Source organism: Capra hircus, chromosome 18 (assembly GCF_001704415.2).
Source record: "Capra hircus breed San Clemente chromosome 18, ASM170441v1, whole genome shotgun sequence".
Taxonomy (NCBI): domain Eukaryota; kingdom Metazoa; phylum Chordata; class Mammalia; order Artiodactyla; family Bovidae; genus Capra; species Capra hircus.
In genome coordinates this window covers 44,586,842-44,614,561 of record NC_030825.1, presented here as the reverse complement: position 1 = coordinate 44,614,561, position 27,720 = coordinate 44,586,842, and the positions used below count along the sequence as shown (strand labels likewise).

General features: G+C 43.2%; 2 protein-coding genes across 2 annotated transcripts in view; both read right to left on the bottom strand.

Moving 5' to 3' along the window:
• WDR88 (WD repeat domain 88) overlaps positions 1-10,867 on the bottom strand; it is a 52,414-nt gene extending 41,547 nt beyond the window's left edge. The window contains exons 1-2 of the mRNA XM_005692488.2: positions 10,543-10,867; positions 46-156 (exon numbers count right to left, since the gene is read on the bottom strand). Of these exons, the coding sequence (XP_005692545.2) occupies positions 46-156; positions 10,543-10,866 (435 nt within the window). The 5' untranslated portion in view covers position 10,867. The remainder of the gene's footprint in view (positions 1-45; positions 157-10,542) is intronic.
• The window catches only part of GPATCH1 (G-patch domain containing 1), a 54,865-nt gene continuing 39,588 nt past the window's right edge, over positions 12,444-27,720 (bottom strand). Inside the window, exons 16-20 of the mRNA XM_005692246.2 lie at positions 24,283-24,499; positions 21,279-21,386; positions 19,418-19,515; positions 18,305-18,450; positions 12,444-12,729 (exon numbers count right to left, since the gene is read on the bottom strand). Coding sequence (XP_005692303.2) covers positions 12,699-12,729; positions 18,305-18,450; positions 19,418-19,515; positions 21,279-21,386; positions 24,283-24,499 — 600 coding nt within the window. The 3' untranslated portion in view covers positions 12,444-12,698. The remainder of the gene's footprint in view (positions 12,730-18,304; positions 18,451-19,417; positions 19,516-21,278; positions 21,387-24,282; positions 24,500-27,720) is intronic.

The following is a 27,720-nucleotide window of genomic DNA, read 5'->3' as shown; positions in this document are numbered from 1 at the left end:
AAGCTTACGGGATGTTTTGGCTCCACCTAACACAGGGCCACCTACCCACAGCTTCACGGTGCCATCATAGGAGCCACTGAGGGCCTTAGTGTCATCCACACAGAAGTTACAGGAACTCACGATGTGCTCATGTCCCCTCATAATTTTAAATGGGATCTGAAAAAAGGATAGACTGAATGAGTTCAGAAGGTTGCAGAATACCAGATCAATATTTTTTAAATCAATAGCATTCTTATACACTTGTAATGGACAATACAGAAAAAATTAAGAAAAAATTACATTTACAAAAGCATCAAAATAGTAATAAATTTAATCAAAAAGTGTAAAAAGTATACACTGAAAATTACAAACCATTGTTAAGAGAAATTTTAAGACTTAAATAAATGGAAAAGCAGCCCATGTTCATGGATTAGCAGACTTACTATTCTTACGAAAATACTCTCCAAAGTGTTTCTATTAATATATTTGTTTATTTATTTATCATGTATTCAACGTCATCCTTCTGGCAGACTTCTTTTCTGAAACTGAGAAGCTGATCCTACAATTTGTAAAGAAACTCAAGGGAAGCAGGAGAGCCGAAACAGTCTTGAAAAGGAACAAACATGGGGGCTCACAATTTCCAATTTCAAAACAACGTTCAAAGCATACAAAGAGACAGTAATCAAGACAGTGTGGTACTGGCATACAGACAGACATACGGACGGATACACTAGAGCTGAGAATCGAGATAAGCACTCATGGTTTTGGTCACTTGATTTTTAGCAAGAGTGCCAAGATAAATAAAAGGGGAAAGAAAAATCTTTTCAACCAATTGTGCTGGAACAAGTGAATATCCACAAGAAAAGAATGAAGCTGGACACTTACCTCATACCATATACAAAAATTAACTCAAAATGGATCAAGACCTCAATGTGAGTGCTAAAATTACTAAATTCTTAGAAGAAAACATGGGTGTGAACCTTTGTGGATTTGCAGGGACCTCTTAGATACGGCAACGAAACCACAAGCAGCAGCGATGACAATGATAAACTGGACATTATCAAAACTAAAGCTTTTGTGCCTCAAATGACACCATCAAGAAAATAGAAAACAATAAACAAAAAGAAAAAAAATTTTAAAGGAAAGTCAAAAACAACTCACACAGTGGAAGAAAATGTTTGCAAGTCATATATCAGATTAAGGATTTGCATATGGAATACATAAAGCACTCTTAAAACTCAACAAGAAGGAGACAAACAATACAAATTAAAGATAGGCAAAATATTTGAATAGGCATTTCTCCAAAACAGGTATGTAAATTATCTACAAACACATGGAAATATGCTCAACATCATAAGCCATTAGGGAAATGTAAATCAAAACCATATTGAGCTGAGAGAATAAATCCTAAGCAGTCTCATCACAAGAAAAATATTTTTAATCTATTTCTTTCATGTTGTATCTATATGAGATGATGGATGTTCACTAAACTTTTTATGGTAATCATTTCATGATGTATGTAAGTCAAAACATTATGCTGTATACCTTCAGCGTACGCAGTGCTGTGTATCAATGATTCCTCAATAAAACTGGGTTAGGTACATTCAATTACAGCACCTAAATATAAAAAACAGAACAAACCAACCAAACAAAGAAACATATTGAGGACTTTCCTGGGGGTCCAGTGATAAAGAATTCACCTGCCAATGCAGGGGACACAAGCTCAATTTCCAGTCTGGGAAGATTCCACGTGCTGAGGGGCAACTAAGCTGATGCTCCACAACTGCTCAGCCTGCACTGTAGAGCATGCGAGCTGCAGCTGCTAAGCATGCAAGCTGCAGCTACTGGAGCCCGTGGGCCCTAGAGCCCCTGCTCTGCACTAAGAGACGCCACCACAATGAAAAGCCTGCACGCCACAACTAGACAGCAGCCCACGCACAGCGATGAAGACCCTGCACAGCCAAAGGTAAATAGATAACAAGTACAGGGCTGCTACACAGATCAATCTAAAAGCAGCCCATTATATGCATCCGTCACAAATATCTAAAAAATAAAAAGAAACATATTGAGATGCCACTTCATACCTAGAACAATGTCTACAACCAAAAAAATCAGATGATAACAAGAATTGATAAGAATGTGGAGAAATCAGAACTCTCATCTATGGCTGCTGCTGCTACTGCTGCTAAGTTGGTTCAGTCGTGTCCGACTCTGTGCGACCCCATAGACGGCAGCCCACTAGGCTCCTCTGTCCCTGGGATTCTCCAGGCAAGAGTACTGGAGTGGGTTGCCATTTCCTTCTCCAATGCATGAAAGTGAAAAGTGAAAGTGAAGTATATATGGCTAGGGTGATGTAATATCATGCAGCTACTTTGGAAAATAGTTCAGCAGTTCCTCAAAAATTTAAACACATGTGTTAACTTATGAGGCAGTAACTTTACTCCTAGACTTGCACCTAAGAAAAATGAAACCATGTGTCCAAACTTTAACATGGGCCTTCATAGCCATATTAGTCATAATACCAAAACTTGGAAACACCACACACCCATGGTCAACTAATTTTCAACAAAGAAGGCAAGAATATATGATGGGGAAAAAACATTCTCTTCAGCAAGTTGTGTTGGGAAAGCTGGACAGTTGCATGTAACTCAATGAAATTAGACCACTGCTTCACACCGTACACAAAAACAAACTCAAAATGGCTTGAAGACTTCAATACAGACATGACACCATAAAACTCCTAGAAGAAAATGGGCAAAACATTCTCTGACATAAATCATATCAATGTTTTTCTTAGATCAATCTCCCAAGGAAAAAGAAAAAGCAAAAATAAACAAATAGGACCAAATCAAGCTTATAAACTTTTGCACAGCCAAGAAAACCATTAAAAAATGAAAAGATAACCTATGGAATAGGATAAAATATTTTAAAATTATGCAACTGACAAGGACTTAATTTCCAAAGTATACAAACAATTTATACAACTCAAAACAAACATGCAAACAAAAAAATGGACAGAAGCTCTAAATAGATATTTTTCCAAAGAAGACATCTGGGTGGCCAATAGGCACATGAAAAGATGCTCAGCATCACTAATTATTCAGTTCAGTTCACTCGCTCAGTCATGTTCGACTCTTTGCAACCCCATGGACTGCAGCACACCAGGCCTCCCTGTCCATCACCAACTCCTGGAGTTTACTCAAACTCATGTCCGTTGAGTCGGTGATGCCATCCAACCATCTCATCCTCTGTTGTCCCCTTCTCCTCCCGCCTTCAATCTTTCCCAGCATTGGGGTCTTTTCAAATGAGTCAGTCCTTTGCATGAGGTGGCCAAAGTATTGGAGTTTCAGCTTCAGCATCAGTCCTTCCAATGAATATTCAGAACTGATTTCCTTTAGGATGGACTAATTATTAGAGAAATGCAAGCCTAAACTAGAATGAGGTATCACCTCATATCAGTCAGAATGGTCATCATCAAAAAGTCTACAAATAATAAATGCTGGAGAGGATGTGGAGAAAAGGGAACCCTCCTCCACTGTTGGTAGGAATGTAAGTTGGTACAGCCACTATGGAAAATGGTATGGTGGTTTTTTTTTAAAAAAAAAAAAACCTACAAATAGAGTTGCCATATGACCCAGCAATCCCATTCCTGAGCACATATTAAAAAAAGAGGAATACTCTGTCTTGAAAAGATACATGTACCCCAATGTTCATAGCAGCATTATTTACAATGACTAAGGCATGAAAGCAACTCAAGTGTTCATCAACAGATGAATGGAAAAAGAAGATACGGTACAAATATACAGTGGAATATCACTCAGCCATAACAATGAATGATTTAATGCCATTTGCAGCAACAGGGACGAACCTAGATATCATCAGACTGAGTGAAGTCAGTCAGAGAAGGACAAATACGTGATATCACTTATATGTGACATCTTGAAAAAATGATACAGATGAACTTATTTATGAAACAGAGACAGACTCACAGAGAAAACAAACTTATGGTTATCAAAGATGAAAGGGAGGATAAGGATAATGAGGAGTTTGGGATTAGCAGATACCTGCTATTATATACAAAATAAACAGCAAGGACCTGTCACAATAGCACAGGGAACTATATTCAATATCTTGTAATAAACTATGGTGAAAAAGAATTTCAGAAAGAATCTATACATACAGAATACACATATTCTGAATATATGTATTTTGAAGCACTTTGTTCTACAGTAGAAACTAACACAACATTGTAAATCAACTACACTTCTATTTTTTAATAATTGAAAAGAAAAATTGGAAACAGTTCAAATGTCCATCCACTGATGAATGAATCAATAAAATGGTGTATATCCATACAACAGAATATTACTATGCAATAAAAAGGAAATGAAGGACTTCTTTCTTCTAATCTGGCATGTGAAAAGCTTGGAAGTCCCCATTCCATCCAAACAACAAGGAAAGAACTGAACTGAAAAATCTCTTGGATCCATAAAAGAAGTGAGGTCACAAGCCAAATGGCTGTCCCCCAGATTGGAAAGATAGGGAGGCAAATACAAAGAATTCCAAGTTACCAGAGCAGAGATCCAGGAGCAGCGACTTCCGTGGGAGCCACTGCCAGGATAGGGAGTCCTGAACTGTAATTGACCAACTGCTGGAGGCGCAGGTGCGGATAACTCTTCGAGTTAAAACTCCAAAGGGGAACCCAGTTATGGATCTACAAAAAAAATCCACAATTTTGTGAGTGTTACCTCCAGAAGCAGTCCTAATCCTCACAGTGAAAACAGGAGAAAAATCCCCTTGTGCTTCCAGCAGGGAAAAGGAACCATTTTGAATATGCCACAGCATCCTGTTCTTAAGTTCTGCCCTCAGGAGAAACTAACCAGAGTTTAACCTGCTCAGATTTTATCAGAAATCAACTGACCAGAGGAAAGAGAAGTACCCAGCCCTAGCAAGCTCTAGCCATCCTATACCATGTAAAAGCGAAGGGTGGGGGTTTCAGACTAAAAGGCACATGTGAAGTTAGCAATCTAGAGGCACAGGTTCACTAAGAGACAGAAGCCTGATCATAGGGCTATAGAATGCTTCTCTGCATCCTACACCTAACAATCACATTACTAAAGGCTGGTTGATAGCAGTTCATTTTACCTAGTAAATCACGTCTGGCTATCAAGGAAAAATTACAAGAAACGCTAAGAGGCAGAAAACAGTTTCAAGAGAGAGCACAAATATAACATCAGTACCAGACTCAGATGTGGCAGAGATGTTGGAATTATCAGACCAGGAATTTAAAACAACTCTGATGGTATGCTAAGGGCTTAATGAATAAAGTAGACAGTTATGCAAGAACACATGGGTAATGTTAGCAGAGAGATGAAAATTCTAAGAAAGAACCAAAAAGAAATGCTACAGATCAAAAAACACCATAACAGAAATGATGAATATCTTTGATAGGCTTATTAGTAGACTACACTTGGCTGAGGAAAGAATCTCTGAGCCTGAGAATAAATATCTCAATAGAAACCTTCAAAACTGAAAAGCAAACAGGAAAAAGATTGGAAAAACAAAACAGACCATCCAAGAACTGTGGAACAACCAACTACAGGAGGTATAACACATAACAATACCAGAAGAAGAGAGAAAGGAACAGGAAAATATTTGAAAAAATTATGATTTAGAATTTCCCCCAAATTAATTTCAAACACTAAATCATAGATCCAGGAAGCACAGAGAACACCAAACCGGATAAATACAAAAAAATAAAATAAAAATCTAATCCTACAATTTAAAGCTACAGAATATCAAAGATAAAAAACCCTGAAAGAGGGACTTCTGTGATGGTCCAGTGTCTCCCTCCATGCTCCCAATGCAGGGAGCCCAGGTGTGATCCCTGGTTGGGGAGCTAGATCCCACATGCCACAGCTAAGAGTGTGCACGCTTCAACTCCTGGAGAAGGGAATGTCTACTCACTCCAATATTCTTGCCTGGAGAATTCCAGGGAGGCCATGGGGTTGTAGTCAGATATGACTGAGCGATTTAACACTCTCTTTTTCATGTTTCAACTAAAGATTCCACATGCCGCAATGAAGATTAAAGATCCCATGTGCCGCAACTAAGACCCAGGAAAATAAATAAATAAAAATAAATATTTTTTTTAAAGCCTGAAAGAAGTCAGAGGAAAAAGGCACTTTACCTATTGAGGAGCAAAGATAAGCCTGACATCCAGGTTCTCCTCAGAAGCCATGCAAGCAACAAGAGACTGAAATATTTCAAGTAGTGAGAGAAAAAAACTTACCAACCTAGAAATTTGTATCCTGCAAAATTACCCTTCAAAAATGAAGGAGAAATAAAGACTTCCCAAACAAAAATTGAGGAAACTTGTTACCAGTAGATCTACCTTGCAAGAAAGGTTAAACGTTCTTCTAAGACAAGAAAAATGATATTGGTCAGAAACTCAGATCTATATTAAGAAAGGAAGAGTGTGTGTGTGTGTGTGTGTGTGTGTGTGTGTGTGTGCACGCACGCACATGCACGCTCATCTTCGTATGATTGCCTCTATGTTTTTCCCAGCGAAAAGTTCACATATATCCTGGCTTCTCCCTTGCCTCTTCGGAGCAGTCCTTCAGAGCTTTCTGAGAGGTCATCTCCCATGCTATAGTCCTTAGTAAGCTCCAGGAATAAAACTGAACTGGTAATTCTTACGTTGTGCTTTTTTTTTTTTTCTAAGTTGACAGTGCTGCGTTGTGGGGACCTGGGAGGAGGGATTCGAGGCTCAGCCGCCAGCCAGTGCCCGCACAAATACAGGAACTGTGGATGGGGAGGACCAGGTTGGGGTGAGGCAAATTCAGCCCGAGGTTCAGGGTTGAGGGGAGGCGGGCATGTAGGGTAGGGGAGCGGTTTCGGGGTTGTGGAAAACACGCTGGTGTGGGGCTGTGAGGAATGAGAGGGCCTTGCCCCTCCAGGTAGCTGGGAGAAGTGGGACAGAAACGGGCCTCCAGGAGACTAGCTAAGAGGCTCCAGGTCCGGGCTAGGCCGCCAGGGGGCAGAGGCAAACAGCCAGGCTGCGGACATGAAGCAGGGCCGGCAGGCGCGGGGCGGGTCAGGCGGCGGGGCCTGGAGCCCAGGGAGCCAGCAGCCGTGGCAGAGTGCGGTCGGGAGAGGACCCGATCTGTGCTTTTCTCAACGCTCCGCAGCCAAAGCCCGCACTTTAACGCAGTGCCCACCGCCGCCACCCCCAGCTCCCTTCTCTGCAGCTGCCTCCGCCTCTAGACAAAACTCTCCTTCTTTTTCTCATAACAAAAATAGAACTTTGTTATGGGAAAACATCTACCCCCTTCTGGACCTTTCTGGGCAGAGTTCTTTTGGGGTTTATGGGGATGGAGACGGAAACGGCAAACTACTCCAGTATTCTTGCCTGGAGAATCCCATGCACAGAGGAGCCTGGCCGGCTACAGTTCACAGGGTCGCGAAGAGTTGAGTTTTAGGCCAGCTTTTTCACTCTTTTCTTTCACCTTCATTAAGAAGCTATATGTAGCATCCCAGGAATACATTCTACAAGTTTTCCTGCCTGCCTCTTTGGCCGGGGCTTGGTCACAGTTCTGCAGGGCATTGGGAATCCAGGAGCAAAGACCTCAGCCCAGGAGTGTGTGATGGGCTCCTGCTCTAAGGAATCAGGGTGGGAGATGGGTGAGGCCACCGCACAGGCGGTACCTGATGTCAGGTCACTGCCAGAGCCAGCTGATCAGGGCTCTAGATGGAGCGCAGGGACAGACCACCCCCAGGGCGCCCCCATCCTCCAGGAGCCTCAAGGAGGACAGGGGCGTTTGGACTGGCTTGGAGGTCAGCAAATCAGAGGGAAGAGGAGAACAGAGAAATGAGCTCGAGCCAAAATGGCTTGGAAAATTATGGTCAGATCTTCCAACTTCATCTTAAATGAGCCAAGGAGAGGTTTAGAGTCAATTATTTTTAAAATTTGTGCCACATCTGTGTGTGAGTGTGCATTATTTAAAGGCCAGAGTGAAGCATTAGCACTGAGAATGTTCTCTAGCAAACCATCTCAGGAGAGTTGGATGAAATCGTCTGAAACATTCTTGTATCCTGCACCTTCATTTCAAAAGATGATTTGTAACATTTTCACTGAGCTACACAACCACATTAACCTTGCTGTATAAACACCTCCAAAGTGTCCTGTTTTCAGGCACTGCTCCATTCTATTTTTCCTGAACTGCTTTCTCTTACTCCAGTTCTTAATTAGGACTTTTTTTGTTGCTGTTTGCCAGAGTACTCCCTTGAGTAACTATTTCTTCAAAGAGATGCATCCTTTCTGAGTTTTTGCAACTCTAAAAAAATAAAATGTCTTTTTGTTGGCTTTATCAAAGACAGCAGTTTGGCCAGGCAGAGAATATTAATACCTAGGTCACAAAGTTTCCTCCCAGAGCTTTATATAACTTCTCAACTTCTGTTAACTTAATGGATCATAAAATCCTGCAGCCAAAAAAAAAATTTAATCCACCTGAATATGCAGGCACCCAAGACTAGTTAAATCCATCTGGGGGCAACCAGTCAATGGAATACTCTCCAAAATAAAGAACAAGGGGATACATGTATATGTATGGCTGAGTCCTTCACTGTTCACCTGAGTCTATCACAACATTGTTAATCAGCTATCAGTTCAGTTCAGTCATTCAGTCATGCCCGACTCTTTGTGACCCTGTGGACTGCAGCACCCCAGGCTTCCCTGTCCATCACCAACTCCCAGAGTTTACTCAAATTCATGTCCATCAAGTCGGTGATGCCAGCCAACCGTCTCACCCTCTGTCATCCCCTTCTCTTTCTGCCCTCATTCTTTCCCAGCATCAGGGTCTTTTCAAATGAGTCAGTTCTTTGCATCAGGTAGCCAAAGTACTAGAGTTTCAGCTTCAACATCAGTTCTTCCAATGCATATTCAGGACTGATTTCCTTTAGGATGGACTGGTTGGATCTCCTTGCAGTCCAAGGGACTCCCAAGAATCTTCTCCAACACCACAGTTCAAAGGCATCAATTCTTTGGCACTCAACTTTCTTTGTAGTGCAACTCTCTAATCTGCTATACCCCAATACAAAATAAAAGGTTAAAAAAAAAAGAACAAGGATGCTGTTTATTAATATGGAAAGAAAAATTGTTAAACCAATTGCAGAAGATGTCTAAGGTACCCTTCCATTTATGTTAAAACAAAAAAGGAAAGGATCAGAATACACTTGTGGGTATGTGCATAAAATACTTCTTTAAGGATATAGAAGGAACTAGAAACATTTGTTGTCTCTGTAGAGGGAAAGGGGGTAGTTGGGGAGGCATGGGTGCTACAGAGACTGTTAACTGAAAAAACAATTGAACAAAACACTTTTTATATCTATTGAATTTGATCTTGAGGATATTCTATGGACAACAGAAGTAAAACACAACTCCTATGACCTTCTCTAATTTTACTTAAAAATCAGAATAACTATCACAAATAAGTTAAACAAAGCACTGGTACAGCCTGTGCTTTCTCTTCAAGCAGACTTCCCCATGGAGATCCCAATGCACCCCTGCAGGGGGTGCTGACGGAGGCAGTCAGCCATTCAACAGATCCAACTGTGGACTTGGCTCCGAGTTCCTCTGACATTGCAGAAACCTCCATTTCAGTTTGACCCCAGGCTTTTCCATCTGTCTGGGGACAGCCTTGCTCCTTCATACAGTTCAGGCATTGGCCACCTGTAGCTTATGTGTCCCTCCAATCTTGCATTGAACTTGACCATCTCTTGCCACATGAACCCTCCATTCTTTCTTCACCCCAGAGACATATCCTTGTCTCCTTCTCTATTTCCCCTACCCCACCCCCAACACCTCTTATATATGTAGGGTTGACCAGAAAGTTCATTCAGCTTTTTCTGTAACTTCTTATGGAAAAACCCAAACAAACTTTCTGGCCAACCCAATGTATCGATTTTTCTGCATCTCCCCTGCATTCCGCCTTACTTTTCTCTCATCCTTATTGTTCCTTTATACTTTTTCTCGGAGAATCCCATGTGCTGGTTTTCTAATTTTCTGTTTCAGTTCTCTGATCTGATTTTTTAAACCTCCGGGGAGGATTTTGGCTTTGAAAATCCTCTTTTTCACCCCCAAGAATTCTCCCTGTCCTGTTCACAGATTATTTCCTCTTCCCAGCCAATAGCCTTCTTTTCTAGCAATGCATTGTCTCTCAACTAGCACTTAGAATACACAATAGTGTTGTCGGGTTTTTATTCCTGTATTTTATTGCTATTTGCGGTTGCTTCTAGTGCTGTTTCCTGGGTGACAGGGCTCTTTCAATCCCCCCAGGGCATGCACTTGGGAGTGTTGCCCTGGGGACATTTGAGGGGCTCAGAGTCCCACAGGGTCTGGGTTGAGTCGGGTCCTCTTTCCCAGCATGGTTTCCTGAGCTGCCCCGCCTCTCCTCCGGTTGCCCCACTGCAGGGGCTTGGTCCTCTAGGTCCCCTTCCTGCACTTGAGCTCTCAGCCACTATTGGGAGCAAGCCACAGCCCCTCCCCTTGGGGGCGGTTCTTACCTTGGAGAGGGGCTCCTGGTCACCCCATAACACCTTCTGGGTCATCCAGGGCATCCAAAGAGTATCGGGTGGTGGCGATTCATCACCTACGGCCAGGGGGTTAAGCGAGGGCAGCAGCCGGCTGCGCCGCACCTGCAGGAGCGATAGCCTGAAGCGGCCACAAGCCCTAACCACATCTACCCAGGGCAGCTTGCTGGACCGGCGATGTGTAACGTCGCGGATATGGAGCAAGGAGAGCGGCAAGTTACTTTTCCGGGGTGTCTCCTTCCCATCCTCGCCGGATTTTTTTGAGGAGCCGGGGGTACCCGGGGACTGGGAGGCCATCTCGGAGCCCAGCCTGGCCACGAACGGTGGCGCCACGCGCCCCCGCCCCCACCTTGGGACCCACGCGCCCTCCCTGCGCCCGGCGATCTCACTGCCTCCTCTCACCCCGCAGCATGGGTTACTCCCAGGAAAATGGGCTTCGAGTTTCTGGGCACAAAAGGAATGAGGCCAAATGTGTGAAACCGTTTGTAGGGGCTCCTGGACAACGCACCTCATGTTCTACAACAGAGAAATGACCCATAAGGTATAGAATGTACCCTGGATTAATTAAGACGCAGCTGGTAGGGGTGGGTACACACAACATATAAGGGCATGAAGGAAGTATGTCATAATGCTAGTGAAAAACCAAAGAACAAAATGTCACCACTTGTCCTGGAGCAGACTCAGTGCTAGAAAATGACTGTGTGAAATTAGAACAAAAGAGCAACGGCGTCATCTCTGGGGTGAAGAAGTGCCTTTCTTCTTTCATTTTTCACAATTCTGATCGTTCTATGATGTTACTTTGATAATGGAAAAAAAACTATTTACTTTTTCATTTTTTAAAAAATATTTACTTTGCTAGTTTTGGCTGCATCAGGTCTTAGTTGCCCCACAGTATGTGGGATCTTAGTTCCCTGACCAGGAATCAAACCCATGTCCCCTGCATTGGAAGGCAGGTTCTCAACCCCTGGACCAGGAGAGAAGTATCCCCTTCTCTCTTCTCTTTTGTGTGTTTGTTTGTTTGTTTTTAACATGGACCATTATTTTAAAGTCTTTATTGAATTTGTTACAATACTGCTTTTTCTTTTTAATGTTTTCTGGTCATGAGGTACATGGGATTTTGACTCCCTGGCCCAGGAATCGAACCCACACCCCCTTGCATTGGAAGGCTAAGTCTTAACCACTGGATGGCCAGGGAAGTCCCCTGCTGCTGCTGCTGCTAAGTCGCTTCAGTCGTGTCCAACTCTGTGCGACCCCATAGATGGCAGCCCACCAGGCTCCCCCATCCCTGGGATTCTCCAGGCAAGAACACTGGAGTGGGTTGCTATTTCCTCCTCCAATGCATGAAAGTGAAAAGTGAAAGTGAAGTCGCTCAGTCATGTCTGATGCGTAGTGACTCCATGGACTGCAGCCCACCAGGCTCCTCCGTCCATGGGATTTTCCAGGCAAGAGTACTGGAGTGGGTGTCATCGCCTTTTCCAGGGAAATCCCCTGCAACAGAGCAGGGACCCAGAGCTACAGTGAAAACACCTGGAGCTTGTGCGATCCCAGATGTGGGCACACACTCTTCCACTCTTGGTCCCAGTGCCTTCCTCAGATACTTTGGTGGCTTCTTCCTGAAGAGGCTGAGGCCACCTGCCCGGATCCTGGGGCTGTGCCGCCCACTGGGCTCCTGGCTCCCAGCACCAACCATGGGAGGGAAGGAACCACACCCCCCAGGAAAACAAGAATGGGAAAGCGACCTCCCTGCTCCCATACGATTCCTTAGGTAAGTCAGACTCTCCTTATCTGAACCTAGCTTTCTTTACCACAAAACCAGAGAAAAGCCTTCACTTTTCATTTCTTTTTAAAAAGTTTCAGGGAATGAAAATCAAGAAGAAAATAGAAAAACACCATTTTAATTAAACTGTACAGTCTGAATTTCTTTCTCTGACACTAACAGAAGTTAAAAATAGAAATCAATTTCAGCAAACTTCCAAGGCAGGCTTTGAAATGTCAAGGTTTAAAAAAAAAATTATTTCACAGCATGAATTTACATATAAATACAATCTGTACAATGTATTAACTGAATGATCAATGAACTTCCATCCTGGAGGAGATCTGGTATTAGGACAGGCAGGGGCAGAATTCAATTACTGCCTCCTTAGTGGAAGACGCTTCAGCCTGCAAGAGGAAATAGAGAGAGTTAGATACAAATAGAAAAACTAGATGGTTCAGTGGGGGAGGAATATGAAAATGCCAGGCCTTTCCCTGAATCAAAGTGGCACAAAATACAGAGAGTGACCCACACCATGAAAGAAAGCAGCATTTAATCTGCACTCTTAAGATTCTGTTCCCCCCGAAACACACAGAGAGACTCACCACCTCTTATGTTAAGACCCATTTATAAAAGCAAGTTTTAATCCTGGTTTCACTTACCTATCTCATGTATGACCCTCGGGAAGGAACTAAAAAAACAAAAAACCATGCTTGCTCTGGGGCCAAAAGCTCCTGAGCTGCCAGTCTTAAACTCAGCTTTGAGCACACAAGAATGTTCATGGCAGCTCTAACTCACCAAGCAGAGCTGGGTCACCCTGACTCTAGACCCTTGCTCTACAGCCCCAAACTGGCACACCAAAGGCCCCCAACAACGGGATAGAAGGATACTCCACGGCAATGAGGACGAACCAGTTGTTACTAAGACAGTACAGAGGAATCCCACAGGCCAGATGCAAGAGCTCCTAGTACACAGGTCCCTTAAATAAATCTCAAAAACAAGCAAGAGTAATCAGTGATGACAGAAGCCAGAATGGTTGCCTTTGAGGCTAGGGGAGGGGATCGTAAGTGAGCTGGAGTGCTGGTTTAGTCCTTGATCTAGGTAAATTCAGGTAGTGAGAATGCATGGAACGATGAGCTTATAATGTGAGTGCACTAAAGAGGGTACTCCACTGTACGATTCCAGGTCTGTGAAATTCTAGAATGGGCAGAGCTAACTTAGAGGGACAAGACGCAGATCAGTGTCTCCTGGGGAGAGGATGGAGATGGGGGAGGCGGGGTGGCAGATGCAATGCCATCTAGAACTAGGCTGTACTATCACTGAAGAAAAGCATCAGGGGCCCTTGACAAGAGTGAGATCTCAGCCAGGTGCTGGGTATGCAATTAAGACCCATATGGCTGTGACCCTTAAAATGCCTCTTGCAGGAGGGACTTCCCTGGTGGTCCAGTGGTTAAGAACCAGCCTTGTGAGGCAGGGGATGTGGGTTCGATCCCTGGGTCCAGGAACTAAGATCCCACATGCTGCAGAGCAACGAAGCCCCTGTGGCACAACCAGAGAGTCCATGTGCTGCAACAAAAGATCCCGTCTGCTGCAATCAAGACCCAACGCAGCCAAACAAACAAAAAAGTAAATGGAAAAAAAAAAAAAAGCGCCCCTTGCAGGAGACAGATGCAGACAGGTAATACACAGAGTGGAGTGAGGCACAAAAGATGGACAGGCTCCCTGTCTCCCTGTGGAGAGTCTAGGAGGCTTAGGGTTGAGGGGCTATGGAAACTATATCTTTAATAACCATGAGAATAATATTTAAATACACTTCACACCTCTGCCCCTGCCTTCCCCCATCCCAGGCCCTGCCTCAGTGATAAGTGCTCTTAGGAGTGTAAGAACCCCTCCAGTCCTCTTCTCTGCAAAGATGTACATACAGGTGTACACGGAGAAATCCAAAGGAGTGAGGATGATAGTACCAACTGTATACACTATTCTGTAGCTTTTGGCCTCTTATTGTTAAGTTTCAGGTGCCAATCAGCAAGCAGCCCATGTTTTCTGACTGCTATGCTCGGCACACTCCACCATACCTTCCAGATGGGCATCAAGGGGCTTCCACGTGTGCAAGTGCCTCTCTGCAGGAATAACTCATTACGTGGCCCCAAACAGTCAAGGGTGATGATATCAGGTGTTGGCAACAGCCTCTCTGGGCCTTGCTTTCCCTGCCTATGAACTGAGGGGACACGAGTCACAGGGTGTGTGGGGATTAAAGGAGCCCACACCCATGTGGGTGCCTCATAGTGCCCGGGCCATCAAATCAGCACTGGCACGTGCCTTGAGAAAAGGGAGACATGAAACAGCACAGCTGCTTCAGGGGGCTCTGGATTAAACTGAAATGCTCATATCTTTGTGTTTTTGAACCATGAGAATGTCCTGTCTACTGGGAAGACATAAATGAAAAAGAATATGGGGCTGGCACTTGTCTTTCCAGATAGCAAAATAACTATGAGCCCATAGGAATTAAAACAGAGTGGACGGGCTTCCTTGGTGGTCCAGTGGTTAAGATCTGCCTTGCAGGGGACACCAGTCCGACCCCTGGTCCAGGAAGATCCCACATGCCTCGGAGCAACTAAGCCGCTACACCACAACTGCTGAGCCAGAGCTCTAGAGGCTGGGAACCATAGCTACTGAGCCCATGCTCCAAAGAACCCATGCTCCACATGAGAAGCCTGTTTTGTCTCTCTTCATCCTGGGCCCACAGCTGGACTTCCCCCACCCAGTCCTGTGGTGGACAGCAGGGTCATTGAGCTGCCCTGGGCTACGGGCTGGAAGGGAAGAGAAGCCAGGACTTGCAGGCAGGGCCGTAACAACCTCCAGAACCATCTTCCAATCCATTCCCCTCCTCTGAGGGGCACATGCTACAGTGGAACAAACTGGGATCCTGAGTAACTTTCTCAATCCCATTGATGCTTCGTTGGCTGAGCCACTGGGATTCAGGGGTTCTTTTAAATCACAGCTCGTTTACTCACTCTCACTGATATTTACAACTGGCCATCTATCTGGAGAAAGTTAAGTTGGATGCCTATACTACTCTGTTCACAAAAAAAGGAAAATAAAACAACTCAAATAAACTAAATGAAAACAAAACTGAAAAGGCATGAGGACAGTCTACATACATATACAAAATCTTACATTAGGGAAGGCCTTTAAAAGACAAAATATAGAACACACCACCACCAACAACAACAACCAAAAACTAGGAAAATTGAGTGTACCAAAAATTAAAGCTTCTATTCAACAAAAGTCATATAACAGATAACACTCTAGAACACAAAGGATGACTATCCAGAATTATTTTTTAGTTTCTAAAACAGTTTTTATAAATTTTTAAATGTTAAAAAAAAAAGGGTTAGGGGGATACTTCTCTGGCAGTCCAGTGTAAGACTCTCTGCTTCTACTGCAAGGGTCACAGGTTTGCTAACACCAGACCACCTGACCTGCCTCCTGAGAAATCTGTATGTAGGTCAAGAAGCAACAGTTAGAACTGGACATGGAACCACAGACTGGTTCCAAATCGGGAAAACAGTAAGGAGTACGTCAAGGCTGTATACTGTCACTGTGCTTATTTAACTGATATGCAGAGTACATCATGAGAAATGCTGGACTGCATGAAGCACAAGCTGTAATCAAGATTGCCAAGAGAAATATCAATAGCCTCAAATATGCAGATGACACCACCCTTATGGCAGAAAGTGAAGGTCTCATCACTTCATGGGAAATAGATGGGGAAACAGTAGAAACAGTGTCAGACTTTACTTTTTGGGGCTCCAAAATCACTGCAGATGGTGACTGCAGCCATGAAATTAAAAGACGCTTACTCCTTGGAAGAAAAGTTATGACCAACCTAGATAGCATATTCAAAAGCAGAGACATTACTTTGCCGACTAAGGTGCGTCTAGTCAAGGCTATAGTTTTTCCTGTGGTCATGTATGGATGTGAGAGTTGGACTGTGAAGAAGGCTGAGCGCTGAAGAATTGATGCGTTTGAACTGTGGTGTTGGAGAAGACTCTTGAGGGTCCCTTGGAATGCAAGGAGATCCAACCAGTCCATTCTGAAGGAGATCAGCCCTGGGATTTCTTTGAAGGAATGATGCTGAAGCAGAAGCTCCAGTACTTTGGACACCTCATGCGAAGAGTTGACTCATTGGAAAAGACTCTGATGCTGGGAGGGATTGGGGGCAGGAGGAGAAGGGGACGACCCAGGATGAGATGGCTGGATGGCATCACGGACTCGATGGATGTGAGTCTGAATGAACTCCGGGAGATGGTGATGGACAGGGAGGCCTGGTGTGCTGTGATTCATGGGGTGGCAAAGAGTCGGACACGACTGAGCGACTGAACTGAACTGAACTGAAGAAGAACTAAAGAGCCTATTGATGAAAGTGAAAGAGGAGAGTGAAAAAGCTGGCTTCAAGCTCAACATTCAGAAAACTAAGATCATGGCATCTGGTCCCATCACTTCATGGGAAATAGATGGGGAAACAGTGGAAACAGTGGCAGACTTTATTTTTGGGGGCTCCAAAATCACTGCAGATGGTGATTGCAGCCATGATATTAAAAGACGCTTGTTCCTTGGAAGAAAAGTTATGACCAACCTGACAGCATATTAAAAAGCAGAGGCATTACTTTGCCAACAAAGGTCCGTCTAGTCAAAGCTATGGTTTTTCCAGTAGTCATGTATGGATGTGAGAGTTGGACTATAAAGAAAGCTGAGCACCAAAGAATTGATGCTTTTGAACTGTGGTGTTGGAGAAGACTCTTGAGAGTCCCTTGGACTGCAAGGAGATCCAACTAGTCCATCCTAAAGGAAATCAGTTCTGAATATTCATTGGAAGGACTGATGCTGAAGCTGAAACTCCTGATGCGAAGAACTGACTCATTTGAAAAGACCCTGATGCTGGGAAAGACTGAAGGCAGGAGGCAAAGGGGACAACAGAGGATGAGATGGTTGGATGGCATCATCGACTCAATGGACATGAGTCTGAGTAAACTCCCGGAGTTGGTGATGGACGGCGAGACCTGGTGTGCTGCACTCCGTGGGGTGGCAAAGAGTTGGACACGACTGAGCAACTGAACTAAGCCGAACTGAACAGGGAACTAAGATACTACCTGCACGCCTCACAGTGTGGGCCAAAAATAATTGTTTTTAAATTTTTTAATAATAATTCCTAAAAATCAGTAAAACAGTACCTAAAAACCAGAAAAACAATCTAACAGAGGACAGAACATTGTGAAATGTTCAGGAGCATGTTATTCACAAAGGAGCCCACAGCAAACGCTGAGACACAAAGCAAAGGATACTCGGCTTCATTACTGATCCAAGAAATGCAGAGAAGATGACACTCCATTCTTCACCCATCAGGCTGGCAACATCTCCATGCTGCTTGTAGCTGATATATCAACAAGGTACTTTCACAATTCAAATGGATAGAGCCACTTTTAACAACAGTTTGGTGGTATTTATTCCTTCTTCTAAGGGCTTCCCTGGTGGCTCAGACGGTAAAGTGTCTGCCTGCAGTGCAGGAGACCCGGGTTCGATCCCTGGGTTGGGAAGATCGTCTGGAGAAGGAAATGGCAACCCACTCCAGTACTCTTGCCTGGAAAATCCCATGGACTAGATTTATGTTAAAAATGTGAAACAAAATGTGTGTGTACCTCTGTGTGTGTGTGTGTGTGTGTGTGTAGTTGTGTAAAAAATCTTCAAAGTTACAAAGCAACTGACAACAGAGGGGACTGTGGAGAGAAGAGAGATTTGGGGAACTAGTCACAGTTTTACCTATAAGATTTGAATTTTCACAACAATAATATATTTATATATTACTTATATCATTAAAAGTTAACTTTATAAAAAGCCAAGTCAATACACAAATCTATCATTCCTGACATCTGCCTCTAAGCAAAACATGGCAAGGTTTCCATCGGCCTCTGAGCTGCCTACCGTCTCAGCAGCTCCTGGGGTGACAGGTCTGTGGGCCCTTCTTCACTGTGGCTGTCGCTGCTGTCTGTACTCTCAGAACTACTACTTTTCTCTGCTTTTTTATTCTTTTGCTTGCCTTTGTGTTTGTGCTTCCGGTGTTTCTTTTTCTGAAAAAAAAAAAAAGTAAATAACTTTAAGGAGAACAAATAGGTGTTTCCATCCCTCATTCAGCACGATTACAGGCTAATGAGGCATTTGGTTGCTGGAGTCATTCAAAAACAAAACCAAAGGGCCTTCCCTGGTGGTCCAGTGGTTAAGCACAAAGGAAAACCTGGGAGAAGGTTAGAGAACAGCACACAGGCCGTTGGGAAGCAAGGGAGTTTGGTTTCCAAGCCTGTCAGCACCAGTTCCTTTCCTTTCACCCCAGGAGAACTTCTCCTATCTTCCATGCGCAAGAATCCTCTTTTCTGGGAGCTAAAAGTAGAGCTGTTTCTAATCAGTTCTCCTACTGCCCAGGCCACTGTGGGAGCCCAGCACTAAGGTTAACTGAATTAAACGTCTGCGCCATAGTGCAGAAGAAGATCCCGATGTCGAGGTAAGGGCTCTCAATGGTGTTCCTCAAGTGTCTGTCACTTCAAATGATAAGGTACAGACCCAAGTCTCTATTTGTAGCGATGACAAAGTAGTTGAGAAATAGTCAAACTAATACCTTCTTTTTATATATCAATATTAAATATTCTTATTTAATTATTTTAAACAATTAAAGTTAGTAATTAACTGTTTTATTACTTAATACTCAACCATTACTCTGGGATAGAACCCAGGTCCCTGCAGTGAAAGTGCTGAGTCCTAACCACTGGACCACCAGGGAATTCCCAACTCTAAGATAGTAAATGTCCTTATTTCCTACTTTTTAATGTTCATGAATTTTTAAAAAAATTTAAGTACAACTGAATAAATTAAGATATTCTGTCTGAAAGAAAAACAAAGTGTTTTTGAAAATCAAGGGGTTACATTGAATTGGTATTCAGTCAAGTCAGTGAGAGACCTATGGCCACATCCCTCTTTGACTGGCTTCCTGGGTCACTCCTGGAGGCTGGGGCATCTGACACCACACAGCCGGAAGTTACTCACCTTCTCTTTCTTCCGTCTATGCTCCTTCTTGGTCTTGTGTTTTCCTTTGTTCTTTTTATGTTTCTCTTTGAGAGGTGCCTCAAGTTTTTGACGTGCATCTGAAACACAGATGTAATAAAGACATGAATTAGAGGCACCATGGGGGAAAAAAGGCTAAATTACTGAATTCAGTAATGACGCAGATAGAATGTTTACCATTAAGGCAGAACTCCAGCCCTACCTCACTGGTAAACAAGCAGATTAGCATGTCACACTGTAGCTCTATATTTGGAAACTGCCAGAAACCTCAACCTAAGACCTGTTTGATCCAACTGGTGTTTGGTCACAGCCTTATCTGCCAGATGAAGATAAAGTCAGACCAGAATGCCTACAAGCTTTCTGTAATTTAACATCCTTGGGTAAACTCAAAGACGGATCAGAATCTGCATCTGGCTCTGTCACCAGCTCTGTGATCTTTGACATGTTGTTAAACCTCCCCACATCTGTTTTCCCATCTGAAAAAAGGGGAAAACAAGAATCCCTATCCCCTTAGGGACGGAGAGAGGATCAGAAGGGACCATAAACACGAGCCCCAAAGCCATAACTGCCAGCCCCTCTGAAAGCCTCCTCCCTTTCCAAAAGCACATTTCATATGAGTTCGTCTTATAACTGGAAACACTAAAAAATTAGCACCAAAAGAACATAGTGTACGTGATCATTAAAAATGACTAAACAAGTTGTATGAGCTCAAATTCTCCGTCTCCAAATTCTGACCGAGTTGTTTCATGAACTTCCAGTCATCAAGCCAGCAGAAAACTACCTAGAGTAGAAACACTGTAAGACATTAAAGCAACTTTTATCTACCTAAAAAAAAGCTCCAAGGATTTCACAATTACAGTTTATTTTTCAAACCAGGTTAACAGATACCTGCAACTTTCTAGTATTATATTTTGGTCAGATATTTCCAAATTTGACCTCCCCAAACTATTTTTTTTAATGCTAGTTTTCGGAAAATAACTCATAGACCAAATTAGGTTATTAACTATTACAAGGATATCAAGGGCCATTCTGGGAAACAGCCATAAGTAACTTAGCTTTCAGGTACTGACACAAGTATTTTAAACTAAAGATCTGAACAACTATAGAGATGAGAAATACATTACCACAATTTTTCAAAATCTCACACTTTTTACTCCTCTCTGCTTTCTATCAGTTCCTTGAAAGCTGGGTTAATTAACCAAACCAATATGTGTAAGTGGGCACTACAGGAAACTATAAAGTAGGTAAGAGAATTTTATGTCATTTATACATCTGGGCCCTATTATCAGATGTGTGTTAACCCAGCTTTCAAAGAGATGATAAACCAGTATAAACATTTTAATGTGAGAAGTCAATTTAAGCTGGCAATGAACAGAAGTTGTCAACAGACACTGGGGGAGGAAGATGAGCTGTATTTACTGCTGAAAGGATTAGTTTTATTTATTTTTTTGCTATATTAGCCAAAGGATTTTAAAAAAGTCTCAGAATATCCTTCTCTCTACAATTCCTGTTCCATCTTTGTGTCCTAGATTTTTAATTAAAAAAAAAATTTCTATAAGTGACAAAATTTGAGATACTAAGGACCCTTCTGTTAAAAAGGTTTTTTTCAAAAAATCTGAAGGTGTCTGAGACTGAAGAGCAACTACTATCATTTAGGTACAAGGTGGAGGCACTGATTTTCAAGTGTGGCTGAGAACAGATAAGCGAGGAAGAAACGTATACATTTGGGCGACCCCGTGCTGGATTATGTTGGTGGGTGGAACGATGTGATTAGAGTTGTTCCATCCTAGGGGGAGACTCTGGTGTCCATGCAAACGGATGATGCAAAGCACTCTCGACTCACTGGGGCAGAAGACTGGGGGCAGCCGTGGACCGAACGCCTCTCTTTCATCTATCTGCATCTTCTGAATCGGGAAGAATGGTGCAGGCTCCTGGGGTGCTGGCTCGCTAGCTGAAAAACATCAGGGTATTAATTACATACACATGGCAAACATCAGTGTACTTGAGTCTAAAACTGTCTATTTTCACCAGATAACACGTGCTTTTCTTCAGTACCCCACTTAACCAGCTTACACCAAATGCTGAGGACACAGAGTGAACACACAGGCCCGGCTTCTGACCGCATGGACATTTGAGCGGGGATGTCGGTCACCCAAGGACACCTGCAACCAGGTGCCCCAGTGGCTGTATCACCGAGGTGGCGACGGTGCTTGTAGTACACACTCACATTACCTGAGACCTAAAAGGCTGAAACACATCCTTGAGGGAGGGCCATCTCAAGAGAATAAAGACAGAAATAAACAGGATGTCAGACTAGGTCTCAGCTCGGAAGGCTTCACATCACTCAAATCGTCAAAGAGCAGAAAAACTGAATATGAACAAATTATCATGTTCACATTAATAATCTCATTTTTAAAGAAGAGATGATTTGGCTTTCAGAGATAAGAGAGAGAGATGGGGCAAGTCTAGAAAAATATGTATCGAAGTGTTGGTGGTTATCTCTGGGAAAGGGGGATTCCAAGAGACTTAAGCTTTCTACATTTCTGAATTTTTAAACTTTTCAAGTAACATATAATTATGTAATTAAAAAAATAAGTTGCCTTTTTTTCACAGAAGAAATAAATAGGCTGACATTTGTGGTCACCTACAAACAAACAGTATCTTATATCTCTACATAACTTTTTGGTTAAAGGCCCTTAAAAATTATACCTAAGTCCACCGCAGACTGACAAGGGCAAGAAGAACACTCCAAGACTGAGATGGGAAATGCTGTCCACCCACCCAAGCATCTGAAAAGTCTACCACCCTTGCAGATGGTCCCCATTCCTATGCCAGAACCCCTGGCTGGGGTAAACAGAACAGGTAGAACAGGCTACTAACCAAGCATCAGACTCATTATAGTGAGAACAGACACCACCTACCAAGTGCTACTTATGTGCCAGGCAATGCCCATCTGACGGGTGAGCCAGAGCACACAATCTGCCCTACAGAGAAGAAAGCAGAAGAACCCCTGTACATGTTATGACCAAATGTTTCCCACTAATCCTGGCATCTTGTCATCAACCACATGAAAAAAAGGAAGTTTTTTTTTAATGAAAATTTTACTATTTTTTAATTCTTCTCAACTAGCACACATAGGAAAATCAATATTATCAAACATAGCCATTCTAAAGATATTCCATAGATTTCTGCCAGAGAGGAGGAAAAAAAAAAGAACTCTGCTCCATCTCAATTAAAAATGCAAAAGATTATGAATGAGTGAGTGAGTGAAAGTCACTCAGTCATGTCTTACTCTTTGTGACCCCATGGACTGTACCCCACCAGGCTCTCCTCTGTCCATGGGATTCTTCAGGCAAGAATACTAGAGTGGGTTGCCGTTCTATAAATTATATAAATATTTTTGGATCTGTCTACTAAGGAAAGCAAAAATAAACAAATAAGACCTAATTAAACTAAAAAGCTTTTACATGGCAAAGAAAACCATCAACACAATGAAAAGACAACTGAATGGAACAAATATTTGCAAATGACATGACTGATAAAGGGTTAATGTCCAAAATAGTTAAACAGCTCATACAACTCAACATCAAAAAAATTTTAAAAGTAAACAACCTAATTAAAAAATGGGCACAAGACCTGAAGACATATTTTTCAAAGAAGTCATACAGATGGCCAACAGGCACATGAAAAGATGTTCAACATCATTAATCAGCAGAGGAATGCAAATCAGAACATGACGAGAAAAAACAAAACAAAAACACAAGATATCACCTTACACTTGTCAGAATGCCTACCATCAAAAAGACCACAAATAACAAATGTTGGTGAGGATGCAGAGCAAAGAATTCTTGTACATTGCTGGTAGGAGTGTACACTGGTGCAGCCGCTGTGAAAAGTAAGACAGAGATTCCTCAAAAACTAAATAGAACTATCATAGGACCCAGCAATCCCACTCCTGAGTATATTTCCAGAAAAAAAAAAAAAAAAAACACTCTATTTTGAAGAGATATATCTACCCAAATGTTCACAGCAGCATAATAGCCAAGATATGTAAGCTACCTAAGTGTCCATCAACAGATGAATGGATAAAGAAGATATGGCATACACACGCACACACACACACACACATACACAGGAATATTATTCAGCCATAAAAAAGGAAATTTTGCCATTTGCAACAACATGGATGGACCTGGAAGGTATTATGTATAGTGAAATAATTCAGAGAAAGACAAACACAGCACATTATCACTTACATGGGAGTATCAAAAATAAAACGAGTGAATGAATATAACAGAACAGAAACACACTCACAGACACAGAAAACAGTCTGGTGTTTACCAGTGGGGAGAGATAATGAGAGAGGGGCAAGAGAAGGGTAGGGGATTCAGTGACACAAACTACTGCGTATAAAATAAGTGAGCTACAGGGTATTCCCTGGCAGCCCACTGGTTAGAACTCTGCACTTTTACTGCCGAGAGTGCGGGTTTGGTCCTTGGTCAGGGAACTAAGATCCAGTGAGCTGCAAGGTACAACACCACCACCAGCCAAAAAGCTGCAAGAACATGTTGTGCAGCACAGGGGACAGAGCCAAAATTTCAGAGCACTTTTGAACGGAGTATCATCCATAAAACTTTTGAATCACTATGTCATACGCCCAAAACGTAATACTGTAAATTAACTATACTTAAATACAACTTGTTTTAATTTAAAAAACACGAACCTTAAAAACTTAATCATCAGTTGCTAATTACCTTGGTTAAAAATTGATACCAAATGAAGCAGCAGCTTCTCTATAGACACCAGTTTTCTTTTTCAGATTCCAAAGTCTGAAATATTTGACATACCTTGTGCCACAGATGATGCTTCAACCAAGTCAGTCTCTTGGGAACTTTTGGAGTCAGCTTCCCTGGTACCCTCCTGATCATCCTCACTGTCACCTTCCTCATCCTCAGAGGACGAAGACTTCTCATCAGAGGAGCCGGCAAAGATGGCTTTGAATAAGTCCATGGATGGGCGGCTACCCTCTCCTTCAGTCTGTGAATCCGCATCTTTGTTCACTACCTGTATTAACCGTGAAATAAGAGTCAGAGGTGAAGAGGCAAGGATGAAAAGAGCTACATGTTCTAGAACACGGCAGACGCACACACACAGGTACTTATGCTTATCCTCATGTGTGTGGGCCTCCATATCCACACATTTGCTAACTAAACAATGATCACTCACATATTATCATTTTGTGGTATTTTTCTGATTCAATCAATACCTGTAGACCACGCTGACTGGTAGAAGTAGCTGAAACCTCTCATGGAAATAGGTCATTAATCAGAACTGCAAGGGACCCAGAAAAAGGCAGCAGGGACTAGCACAGCACCTCTGTCCTGGTTCCAAAAGTCTATCTGAGGCTTCTATGGTGGTCCAGTGGTTAGGAACCCACCTTGCAATGCAACAGACACCGGTTCGATCCCTGGTCTGGGAAGATCCCACATGCTGAGGAGCCAGTAAGTCTGTGAGCCACAACTACTAAGCCCACGTGCCCTAGAGCCCGTGCTGCACAACAAGAGAAGCCACCGGTGAGAAGCTTGGGCACCGCAACAAGTAGTAGCCCCTGCTGCTGCCACTAGAGAAAGGCGCCGGACAGCAACGAAGACCCAGCACAGCCAAAAATCAATCAATCAATAAATTTTTAAAAAAAAGTCTATCTGAGCCTTTAGAGGTCCAAACATGAAGGGTAATGGAGACAGTGTACTCATTAAAAGGTGCTGAAAACTGGGGATCTCCACATTTAGATAGCAAGATCAAACCAGTAAATCCTAAAGGAAATCAACCCTGAATATTCATTGGAAGGACTGATGTTGAGGCTGAAGCTTCAATACTTTGGTCACCTGATTTGAAGAGCCAATTCATTGGAAAAAGACCCTGATGCTGGGAAAGATTGAAGGCTGGAGGAGAAGGGGACGACAGAGGATGAGATGGTTGGATGGCATCACTGACTCAATGGACAAGTTTGAGCAAACTCCAAGAGACAGTGAGGGACAGGGAAGTCTGGCCTGTTGCAGTCCATGGGGTCGCCAAGAGTTGGACATGACTGAGTGACTGAACAACCACACAATGGGGAGAGTGCGAGGAACACACTGACAAAGTGGTCCTGGAGCTCCCCTCTGCAATTACAGGTCACCCTTCCTAAAAGCAGCCCCAGGATAGGGGGTCAGGCTAGTGACTTTGTACATACTCCATTCTATAAACAGGGACAAAGGTATGAAGAAGGCATGGTTCCCACATCCCAACAGCGTATCACACAGACATGGGGTGATCTAAACTGCTAAGTGTAAACAGCAGCCACAAGAGTGGCTGAGATCAGAATCCACTTCAGTCCTTCCGTTTTACCACTGAAGAATGTAGGTCAGGAAGGACAAGAGGCTCTGTCAAAGACGCACGTGTGCTCTACATACACACACATGCCACGTGCCCCGACTGGGCCTGGACTCTACCTGGTGGAGCTCTCGCTCTCGGCCAGGAGCCCCTCCCATATCCCACACCACCTCCAACTTCTGAAGCAGAGTTATAAATATGTGAAGAAAACCAATACAAGATGGAGTTTGTGACTGTGTAAAAATCCTTTCCCATAGGAAAAAATTAAGGATATCATTGTCCACTAAAAATAACCAGGGCACCTTGGAGTAAGGACTGACTCTAGAATTGGGGCTGAGATATAAAAAAAGGAGCTTAGAGCATCTAACTGTGCCCAGAAAGTGAGGACACGCTCACAGCATAAGAGGGATGTACCAACGGCACACAGGAGCCAAACTGAATGGGCTTCAACTAACCAAACCAGGACAGCTGGAGCATTAAAATAAGCTGGGATTTCCCTGGCAGTCCAGTGGTTAAGACTCCACGCTTCCACTGCAGAAAGCATGGGTTCAATCCCTGGTCAGGGAACTAAGATCCCACATGCCACACAGTGCGGTCAAAAAAAATGACAGTACTCAATTATCCCTTTGGATAAAATAGGAAACCATGGGTCCACCGTGATAGAAATAATTTGATGAGGGACAGGGTGTTTATATATTTCAGAGCTCTTCAATTTGTATTAAAACAAAGTAAAATAATAAATAAATAAATGTACTTAACTACAAAAGGGAAAAGACTAACTTCCTAGTGGAGAGGTCCGGTAGATACCACCTTACTTGAGTAATCAAAGTGAGAATCAGGAACAGGACAAGTCAACACCATGTGCCATTTTGGCAGGACACACTGGGACCACAGCGGCACCCCTTCTGAGGTGTTCCTGCCAAAAAGGCAGGCGCGGATCTAATCCTAAGTAAAGGCCAGATGAGCCTAAACTGAGGACTGTTCTACAAACCACTGGCCCATAATCTTCAAAAGCATCGAGATCAGGAGAGTCAAGGAAAGACTGAGGAACTGTTCCAAGACTGAAGGAGGCTAAAGAGTCGTGGCAGCTCAACGCAACAGCGATGCTGCGCTGCCCTCTTTGGCTATGAGGGACAGCTAGTGGGTCTCGAACGGGTTGGAGCACTGAGCAATAGTAACGCCTCAAAGTTGACTTGCTGACGGTGATCAATGTTCCACGGTTGTATAAGAGAACGCCCTTCTTGGGACTTCCCCAGTGGTCCAGTGGTTAAGAATCCTTGAAATACAGGGGACAAGGATTTGATCCCTGGTCGGGGAACTAAGATCCCACATGCCGCCGGGTAACTAAGCCTGAGAGCCACAACTAGAGAGGGTCTGTGCACTGCAATGAAAGATCCCACATGATGATGAAACACAGATCCTGTGAGCTGCAACTAAGGCCTGATGAGGCCAAATAAATACATAAAAAGAGGATGCGCTTCTTTAAAAGAAAACGTGGGTGTGACGGGGTATCCGGCTGGCAATTTATACTCAAGTGGTTCAAGAAAACAAAATTATCTACACTGTATCTAAACTTTCAAGATTGTTTCAAACTTTTCAAAGTTATAAAAATGTCAGGAGAGAGGCTAACAGCGAAGCACAGGAAATCATAGCCACAATTGCCTACAAAAGTCATGTATTTGATATTTTTATGACAAACCACAAACACCAAAGTCACATGCATGGACCATTACTGAATGACAGTGTTTGCAGACAGTCCTGACCTTTAATAGTGTCTGTATTATTAAATGTCCCTTGGGGTAGGAAATGGCAACCCACTCCAGGATTCTTGCCTGGAAAATGCCATGGACAGAGGAGCCTGGTGGGGTATAGTCCATGCGGTTGCAAAGAGTCGAACACGATTGAGCAGCTGA